Source organism: Nymphaea colorata, chromosome 13 (genome assembly GCF_008831285.2).
Source record: "Nymphaea colorata isolate Beijing-Zhang1983 chromosome 13, ASM883128v2, whole genome shotgun sequence".
In the NCBI taxonomy this organism is placed as follows: Eukaryota; Viridiplantae; Streptophyta; class Magnoliopsida; order Nymphaeales; family Nymphaeaceae; genus Nymphaea; species Nymphaea colorata.
The window spans coordinates 8,160,149-8,170,681 of NC_045150.1; the positions used below are offsets into that span (position 1 = coordinate 8,160,149).

The 10,533-nt window shown below is 36.7% G+C and overlaps 1 protein-coding gene across 1 annotated transcript; it reads right to left on the bottom strand.

The window, feature by feature from the left end:
- Nucleotides 1-1,182: 1,182 nt before the first annotated feature.
- On the bottom strand, nucleotides 1,183-6,221 carry LOC116266933 (uncharacterized). Its single transcript, XM_031648443.2, has 5 exons — nucleotides 5,522-6,221; nucleotides 5,103-5,261; nucleotides 3,507-3,767; nucleotides 2,261-2,905; nucleotides 1,183-1,638 (listed from the first exon to the last, which is right to left on the bottom strand). The coding sequence occupies exons 1-5, from the start codon at nucleotides 5,600-5,602 to the stop codon at nucleotides 1,549-1,551; spliced, it is 1,236 nt and encodes a 411-aa protein (XP_031504303.1). The 5' UTR covers nucleotides 5,603-6,221; the 3' UTR covers nucleotides 1,183-1,548.
- Between the last annotated feature and the right edge of the window lie 4,312 nt (nucleotides 6,222-10,533).

Consider the following 10,533-nt stretch of genomic DNA (forward strand, 5'->3'; position numbering starts at 1 on the left):
CATTTAACACCATCACAAAGGAGGAAGAGGGAATACCGTTGTTGACCCAATTCTCATGAAAATTTAACCACGCATGGCCTTCCCAAGAAACTATCAATTAACCTGTTCACAAGCTTGTGAGATCCAGTTGAAGGAGCACGGATTGTCCATGACATCTATCCAAGTTGTCGGTGAACTCACGAACTACAAGATTTGGTCCATGAACACATGCCTTGGGAGAAAGTCTCCTTGCTTTTCTCCTATAGCACGAGCAAGGACGTGCTTCATCTTATCACAAATTACCCTGGTAAAGATTTTCCAACTGGTGCTGCAGAGGCTGATGGATCTGAAATCCAAGCCGCCTTTTCTGCAAACTACCAATAGTTCTTCGTCACTCTCCGTCCAAATCTCAGACAAGTCGGTATCCAAAAGGAAGAATCTTTGTTTTATTTTCTCAAAATCTCCATTCGCTTGGCCATGGCGACACTAGGGGCTACTGAAAGGGTCTTGCCTTGCCCTTGACCCTGAAGGCAGAGAGAAGAGGGAGGGCCTTCAGCCTTTTAAGGGTATCCTCAAATTGTTGTCCAGGTCAATTAGCATCAGGGCTAAAGTTCTCCTTGCAAGGAGAGAGACTTTCTTCTCTTGCATTATTCATCCTTCCGACCATAGTTCAGTACTATAGAGAATATCAAAATCCCCAAAGCAGGGTCCAAATAATTTGCAACTCTGGTGGTGGCCAGATACCAGTCTTACATTATCGGCTTGCAAAATCTGATGTAGATATTGCAAACGCCGATTTGTTTGAAACGACATAATTTACAACATTCAAATTCCATTTCTGCAGCTAAATCATAAGAAACGAAAAGCGTGAAAATACTAAACAGCACGGGCTAACCTAAAATGCGTGCAGCATGAGTATGCATGAAAGTGTAAATGCAGCTCTCCTTGCACATTATTATTGTGGAGTAATAAATGAAGAGGTCATACGAAGCATATATGGAAATGCATGAGAAATCGCAAGGACTTGGAATACAGTTCGATGTGAATCTTCACTGCTGTTACGAGTTTGCAGTGTCAGTTCCAAGGGATTTACTAGGCAAAATTCCTCAAAAAGCTGGGCATGAAAAAAGACGTCTAGAAACATGAATAGAAATTGGCATTCCATTGTTGGAAAGTTAAATAAGTGACTATACTAAATTGATATATTAGGAAAAAGGAAATAATTGAAGAATGTAAACTATACTAATGCCATTTTTAAGAACACTTACATAAAAAAGGCCTGAGATAAGAGTCAGAAAATCCAAAGATAAAAGATAAAAACTCAAGTCTATACGAAGTCACATGCCCTTTAAATATGACTATTTCACTTGAGTTTGTGAAGTTACATTTCTTCTTCTATGACGATTGAGAAGAAACGAGCCACAAAGGTATTCAAAGACTTCAAGTCATCCACCAATACTTGAGACCTAACCAAACAAGTTCACAAAGTTTAAAGCTTCTTGTTCACTGTACATGATGGTGGACAAGTCTGCAGGACTGAACGCTAAAAAGAACAAAATGGAGCAGAAACTACAGCAGCCGCTGTCTCTTTCTCGCAAGGTTATCAAAAACCTGCTTGATATCTGCTGGAGTTACTGGCTTAGATGGGTCAACAGACTCCTGTATCAAGTAAACAAAAAGTCAATCCAATTGCTTTCAGATTACATATATCTATATATATATGCACATACGTGGGTGCAAATGGCCTAGCACATCACTTCTTTATGAACAACTCAGCCAGGCTGAAAGCATTGATTCTTCCAATCGCTCTTTGGAGAAATAACACAAGAGAATAACTTCAGCAATTTCCTGTAATCATGTACTTGTGTATTATGGACTGGTTGGTGAGGAGCAGCAGCCTCAGTACGAGGTTGAATAAGATCATGACTTTAAGCTCATCTTCAAGCAATGTAAAGCTCTAATTGCATCTTCCAGCTCCTAGTTGTTTCGCTCTGTACCAATAAATTATCGTTTGACCCAGACCACGACATGGTGAGACCAGGAAGACTTGCTTCCCAATCTATGACTCTACAATAGAATCATGTGTAAAAGCTAGTCTTTCCATTAAGGATGCAGTTCAATCATAAAATGGACCCCAGACAATGGCAGGTTGGATCAAAATCATAAACAGATATGTTCTATGCCTGACACATGGATTATTTAGTGCAATAAGAAACATATAATCTACAAACCCTGGAAGTGGACAATAAATAGAAAGCAAGTTTCAGGATAATGTACAAACCAGAAAAGATCGAAATTCATTCTTCATGTCAGCTATGCCACTAAGAATCTCTATTTGTTGAACATGATTAAGTTTATTGAGAAAATTCAGTTCTGCACCCTCCTGCTGCTGTAAATTTTCTGCCCTTTTCTGCTTTGCCACCTTCTCATATTCCTCCATGGAGTCCTCTTTGTCAATCAAATAAGCAACATTTTTCTTATCATAGAATTCCCGGCAATTTTCACAGTGGCAAAGCTGATCCCTCCACCCCTTTGAAAGAAACATTGGTTTCTTCTCCAGAACAAGGGATGCCTCGAGTAGGTTATGTCCTAAAACACAGGCTGGAGTTTGGACATGAGGATCACAAGTGTTTTCCTGGATCAGGTCACCATTGTTTTCAACATTTCCTTTGGCTTCCATGCCTTCCTCACTTAATACTGCACCACAACCAGCATCATTCACCACAGAATTTGATGTTTGATTTCCAGAGAAAATATCCTTCTCAGGCATCACAGAGGATGACGAACCATTTTCCACCACCATATGCCTTCTACCAGACAGCACCCAAATTGAAGGAGGATAAAGCTTTAAGAAAGAACAACTGATTGCACAATCTTGGCATATAAAATCTGCATATATTGGCTCTCCCTCATCGTCTCTAGGTATCTGTAATTCCAGCAAATTATAGCATTATAGCATCAAATATAAAACTCAACCACCTCCAAAGACACACATTGGAAAAGAGCAACAGTAACAGAAGCAAGACCCAATAATTGGAGAAAAGAGATAGAGAGGTCATCAAAGATCCATATACAAAGGTGTAAAAATTACATTACTCATAAGTAACTATTATCAGAATAAACCCCTCAATATTCTTGCCACAAGAAAAAAGGACAAAATTGTGGATGTGCACTGCTGATGGAATTATGGATTACACAGCCTGTGTAGTATATAAGTGTAGTATTATGTTGTTGGCTGTGTTGGATACTACACTTATGGATGGAAATATAGATTACACAGCCAACAACACGATACTACACTTATATATTCCAGCACTGCACCTTCCTAATGCCATGAGGTAAATTCCATCAGCAAGTTCAAGTAATACAGATTTAACAAGGTTAAAATCCACTCTGTATCTACAGCCTCTGGGAGGGACACTTCAAAATTTCCAGCCAACCATTTGAACCCAGTGGTTAGTGTGGCTATTTCTAGAATCCAGATTGTTAAGAAAATGAAGAATGTGACATTGGTAAAAGTAGCTCACCTCTTCAGAGGGCCCGAGACCTATGTGATTCTCATGGAACCAATCCTCACAAACGCAGCATTGGATCATCTCCACCTGCTCTACAGCATCTGGATCAGGATATGGGCGGCCACACGTGCAATAGGCACCTCTGTAGTTATGATTATATGAGTTATCCTTGTTTTCTGGATCTTTATCTGAAAACAACTTGCAGGTGAAATTTCCAAACTTTGAATTTCCACAATCACATCTGAAATTTCTTTTCGTCCACAACTCCACAACCTTAGTCCAAGAGCAATAGAATTAGAACGTTATCATCACTGGAATGTAATAAATAGATATAAAAAAAAGACAGCAATTATGCACACAAGAATAAACAGAAGAGATGTTACTTGTATCACCAAAGCATTGACCATTTAGGCCTCTCAGTAAGGCCTCAATGGCTAATCCAGAATGATACCAAAGAGATTCTAGAGAAATTGCAAGACATGAAAAGAAAAAAAACTGGATAAAGCCATTGACTGGCTAAACCAGCCATTAGAATTCAAAAGGATGGAAGCAAATGAAGGGAACATAATTCATGTGCCCGCTTGAAATGTTCTTCAACGAGGAGAACAGCAAGAAATTACCAACCACAAATCATATTTCTCATCAAGTGTCTGTATTTGGGTATTGGCCATATATGGTAATGAAATATTTGGTAACGTCTAAGTTATGACAACCGAAAAAACGCAAATAAAATAAAATAGTAGATTATGAAGATGCTAAGACACTTCCAACAATAGGAAATTATCATGAGATAATGCTTTCCTTGGAAATTCAAATAGAAAGAGAAACCAAGTTAAAACTGCTTGCATATAAGCAACAAAAGGAAAAATGCCAAAGGACAATTCTAGCACTTAGGTTTAATCACGCTGTCTATCAGCCTCATTCAACTTCAGTCTACCATTTTTACATGCTGGCAACAACAGGCGACCTAGTAAATAAATTGCAGCCAAAGATGTCCTATCTATGGCCTCTTTGCAAAATAACCATTTACGTGGCTACACAATCAAAATGGTAAGTGGAAAATCATTGAAAGTGAGAGATTTTTCCAAAAATATCTCTAACAAATCACTCTAAAAATTTTTTAGAAGGAAGAATCAATCTAATGCTTCAACATAAGCAGAAAAAATCTTCTCCCTTGCCATATGACATTTCATATTACATGTCGCTCAACCAGACGTGGGTATGGGATGTAACATGAGATTCACATGGACTAATCACAAGGACATAAAAGTTCACTAGGGAAAGAGGAACCAAAGAATAGCAATTATGCAAATAAGAAACTTCTAGACGTCCTACAAACTGTTAACAAATTGAATATTGGACAATAACAGATCTCCTCAATATAGTGACCTAACCAGAGGATACAAGAGCTGTTGTTTATCAAGTGAAAATCTAACATTCCAGATTACAATCCAGCAATATGAATTTAGAAAGAATATTCTGCAACAAGTTAGCAACATAATACCTGAAAATACATTCTTAATTTTTCAATCTGATATAAAGTTGACCAAAGGACAGCATAAAGGGAAACCAATGACCACAACGACAAAGACAACTGAAATTGAATACCTCGTGGCCATCGTGACAAGCCAAGCAACAAGCTGTGCAAACTCCAGCATTTCCATCGGGGGTACACGTGAGGCACGAAAAGATTGCCTGCCTCTTCATATACCCTTTATTATAGGTACACTCGTTGCCCTCATCGCCACCCAATACCAAATCAGCCTCCTTAAGAAACAACAAGCGGAATGAGTAAATCAACAGGTAAAGAACTCAGAAAAAGAACAAACTGGTCCCATAAGAGAATAGGTATTTCATATGGAAAATTGCCAAGAGCACACCAATTATTCCCGAGACGACACCAATTCCGTTTCACAATCGAATTTCATGGAGAACCCAAATGCTAAACCCATAAAAGTAGATGCCATGAGAAACACCACCGAATGAAACCCTAAAGGCCGATCAGATGAACACGAGAAAATCATTACCAGTTCTTGCTCCTCCATTCCCTGAATGTATTCATCGATTGTTACCGTTTGCTCGACCTCATCCTGAAACGCCTCAGCCATCTTTCTCAGAAAGGTTTCAGAAACACGAAGGGCACAAAAAACGATTGAGTTCGAGATGAGGGCAAGGACCAGAACAACGGTAGATTAGAAATGGGTGGTAATCAAAACAAACCCTTGACAGCCATCTTGAAGAATGATGGGATGCCCAGCAGATGATAACTCCCCTGCAAAGGAGGGAAATTTCTGATAAGCCCCTCACAGAGAGACAGAGAGAGAAGGGGGAAATGGTTGAAAAGGATTAGGATGAAGATTGAAACAAGAGGAAGACTAGGGATGCCAAAAGAAAACAAAGAGGGAAAAAGAGGTGGTGGAAAGCTGTCAACTACAAGATAGAAAACCCAGAAATTATGAAGGAGAGATCAAAGTACAAATGCTCATAGAAGAACAGAGGAGGGGTTGTCCATTTGGGAGAGACTAAGATTTGAGGAGGGGAGCTATGTGGGCAGTGGGAATGACGTTCGAGTGCTTGTGGCTTTGTTGATGTGTCTATAAGGACACGTCGTTTGGGAGTTCAAAAATTGAGAGGGATTGGCGGAGGGAAAAAGAAGAGGCTTCCTTCCGTCTCCCGCCACAATCTTCCTTTTTCTTTGTCTTGGGTCTCACTCGGCGCAGACCAGATCAAACATTCCGTTGTTTGTTCGTTTGGGTTTCATTGGCTCTTCCATTGTTTCGTTCTTCAAGCAAAGCATTGCTTGAATGGGAATAGTTAATCTTGCACATTTCGTCGTTCTCTTTGATGCCTTGAACTCAGTCCCTTTGTGCGAATCTCTCAGTTATTTAGATTTGGCTTCTTGATTGAATTTACGATGCATAGCTTTAATTTCTGTTTGTGCATCGTGAAGGTCGTCCCTTGTGAGAAATGAATCTTATATGTACACGACCTAACGTTGACCGGACCTCTATCAGATCGGACTAATCAAGAAACGCTGTTGGATTCTTTTAAGCACTTGCGTTTATCATCTACTCTACATTCAAGCGGAGATGATTGGGCAGGCGAGCCAATAAAAAATCAATTATTAGTTTGATTTTTATCAGTGCTACTTTTATGAATTGCAAATGGTAGTAATGTGACAGTTTAATTGATGTATGCATCATGAGCTCACCCAATCCCAGAAGCAACTATAGATCCCAAAGCATCAAGAAATGAAAGAGGATTTAGGTCATTCTTCAGGTGGGTTCCGCTACGATCCTAAGCCTGAGGACCGAAAGATGGGAGAGGCTTCAGCCCTCTCCTTACGGCTTCCGGCCACCGGAAACTATTCTCCATATTCATTAGAGTTTATCCACCCTTAACAAAAAGTTTGCTTAATTGAATAAAAAGTAGTTTAACCTCTAACTACGTTGCCATATATAAAGCGACTATGTTTTTTTATATTTTATGAGAGCTTTTATGAAAAAGGATAAAAAAGGGCCATTCGGATGCAATCTTCACTTCAAATAGCTTACAAAAATGTATATTTATTTAATGTGTAAATGGAACTTTATAAGCCAAAAAATTAGACCGTTGGATTCTAAAACCTTTGAAAATATTAGATGTATAAATAAATAATTATATTTTTTGTCAATAATAAACTGTTCACATCAGCCCATTAAAATTTTTATTGGGATTGCTCAATTTAGTTTGGGATGACTAGAAGGCATATATGGTGGTCACACCATATTTGAATGTGTAATTCAAGTGCTCACAAAGAAAAAAAATTCTAGCTCTACCACTGTTTTTAATTGATTATTAAGTTTAGGACATAGAGATTGACACTATTCAGGAAAACCACCGTTCATTATATAACTTTTTATAATATATTTCTTGTACCATGTTCTTCATTCATGTTTTATTATGCCTGATTCCCTGAAGCCGTCCATGAATATGTGCCTTTTTTTTTTTTTGTTAAGTTTGACACTTTGTTGTTCAACCTAATGATCCTTAACCTCTATTAAAGTGGACTTATATTATAGAAAAAGTAACGTTATTATATAACATTGCATATTATTTCTTCAGCTTTAATGAATTATGAGTCTTGGCATATGTGGTAGTTGCACATATAATCACATAAATTTTATGCATTTTCACACTACTAATCTCTAACAATTTCTTTATTCATATATAAATGTTTGTCCCATCATTATTTGCCTAGTGCCCCTTACTCATTTTATTATGTACAAGGTTTTTTAAAATGAGTGCTCTTTGCTTAAAACCTCTAGCACTGCCCGGACCGGATAGTTCCCACTTTATTAACAATTTTCCAAGTACTTTTCTTTTTTTTAAAAAAGAAAAAAAGGGAAAGATTCAGCATCTCTTTTTTTATTGAATGCGTCCACCTTTTTCATTTACCATCATCAAAATAACCTAATTTTAGAGGTCAACTTAGGTAATTTAGCAGGAATAAAAGCATGTTATTTCACCCTTAGATCTTAACGAGTAATAACATGAGTTAGTCATATCTTTAAGCATGCACGTTTTCATAAAACTAACTTTACCAATACACTTTCATTAACATACATGAAAACATGGGAATTATTATGAAGATCATATTCTATATATATATATATATATATATATGACTTTTATTGATGTTCCTAGCCACAAAAATGTGGTCTAGTTTGGCGGATTCAGTGCATCTACTGGTCAAGTCGAGATCGATCAACTAGGATTCAACTATGTGAGGCTGGCGCATGCGTTACATAACGTAAGCAGTCAACAACTGCATGTGAAGCCTCATTTGCAGAATATGATTGGTGTTTCGCGAATCGAAGGATTTTATCTGTGTTGATTAATTGGAACAAAATCCCTTCAATTAAAATCTTTCTATTTATTTTAATCAAGTTAGTTGACACATTTGAATTGTTATCTTAGATTCTGATATTAAGGATGAGAACGGAATTAGAGTTCTGCAAAAGTGGGGTGAGTGTTTGTATCACTCATTTGTTGTAAGTAAGTAGAAAGCACATAGGCAGCATAATGGAGAAGAAAATAATATTCTTCGATGTATTCATCTGTAGCTAATAACACTACAACAAGTTTATAATGGCCATATGATAAGATTATTCCAACATAGAAAGAAGGATAAATATTTAAAATAGAAGACGAGTTTTTCTTTTAAATTTGGCGCTCGCCGGATAACATATGATCAGTTGTGTTTATTCGTCAATTATAGAAAATAATATTATTTTTAAGTTTTTCGCTCTAAATTACTCAAAGAAATAAGGTTCTTTTTCTGGAACAATCGCGAAAATGAAGAAAACTTTCAGATTATGCGGGTGCTCATAAAAGATCAATTGCTTTCACGAAGAATATGCTTTAATTTCCGTAAAGTTATTCTCTCGGCACAAAAATGTAAGGAATATTTTCCTCTCTAGTATTCGTATGGCTTTTAGTTCAGCTAAGAGGGTTTGGGGCCCACAACGTTTTTTTCTTTTCTTTTTGTTGTACCTAATCAAACAAAGTCGAAATTATATATTGAGAAAAAGAACATTACAAAAAAATAATAAATTTTCTTCTTTCTTTAACTTTATCATATTTATCTTATCATGATAACATCCTACTAATAGCATTTGGTACATGAAGGTACCCCAAAAATTAAGGTAGATTCATGGAACGCTACAAAAAGGTTTTATGAATTTGCCTCTTAACTTTTTTAGCAGGTTCTATATGAAGCAGATTCATGAAACCGTATATCATCATTCTATTAGCCAAACAACCCCTAAGGAGTTCCCTGGTTTCGTTGTTGAATATGAGATGTTGGTTGAGAAAATAGCTAGGGCTGATCCATCAGACATAGTTGCAGGTTATTATTAACTCGAATACCATCTAATTAAGAACTAAAGAGCGACCAAGAAAAACATGAATTAAAGAGCAACCAATAAAACATGATGTTAAGGGAACCTTTTTTTTTTCTTGCTCCATCATGAAACTCATCGAATGAAGCTATAATTTTACATTTTCAATTGACGACACAAAAATACATGATAAACAATAGAAGGGCAACACAAGATAATCACACCATTACTCCATGTTCTATTAGCTAAACGACCTCTTCGGGATTATATATCACAAGATTTTGAGCAAGCTCATTTATTGATCTAAATTTCTAGACTATGCTTTGCATTTTTGTTCATACATTAAGTCAGTTTACAAAGTTAAAAATCATTCTAGCTTATCACATTAGAAGTAATGTTCAAATTATCGATACGCTTGAAAAAGACGCCAGATTTTGGTATGATTCTCCATTTAAATAGCTTGTTTTATGCAAATGGGTATTATGATTATAGTTGAACATCATGTCCTACGACTAGATAGAACTACCAATCTTAACTTATATCATGGTTGATGCAAGCTCTACTACATAGAAAACTAAAAAGAAACCAAAAGTTTAAGCTCTTAATTAGCAAAGGCAGACTAGAGATGTGTAGCACTGAAATGTTGTGAATTATCACAAACTATGTCCTTATTGATAGATTTTGAAATTTGTCATCATTGTGATAATTATTAATGCATATGCATATAGTTTCCAATACAAGTTTTTGTCAGGACTGAACAGATTGAAATTATTTATCATGTTTTACATGACAACGTTCAAAGAATAGATATCCAGATTCAATCCATTTCTTCTTCAAATCAATTTCAAAGCAATTCCATGGGCCAAGAATCATTTCAAGCACTTCAGAGAAGTTGAGGATGATTGATTATTGGTCCCAACTTATTAGAGACTACCAAAATGCATTTGTATATGCCAAGATCATCTGATCGTGGACATTGATTGGGGTTGACTTAGATTTCCATTACCATTAAAACAACTTACTAATTTCATTTGGCATGTTATGTAATAGTTTTTCAACCGAGGGTGGGCGAAGCCGCCTGGGGTTACGAACTACGAGGGTAGGACAAAGGTTTATGAGTTGTCAGCCATATTCTACAAGAATTTAAGATCAAATAA

Excerpts from the sequence above, each read along its gene's own strand:
- LOC116266933 (XM_031648443.2), bottom strand. The coding sequence starts at position 5,602 with ATGGCTGAGGCGTTTCAGGATGAGGTCGAGCAAACGGTAACAATCGAT. Across the intron at positions 5,262-5,521 it reads GAATGGAGGAGCAAGAACTG|GAGGCTGATTTGGTATTGGG; the intron begins GTAATGATTTTC and ends TTGTTTCTTAAG. Across the intron at positions 1,639-2,260 it reads ATGAATTTCGATCTTTTCTG|GAGTCTGTTGACCCATCTAA; the intron begins GTTTGTACATTA and ends TACTTGATACAG.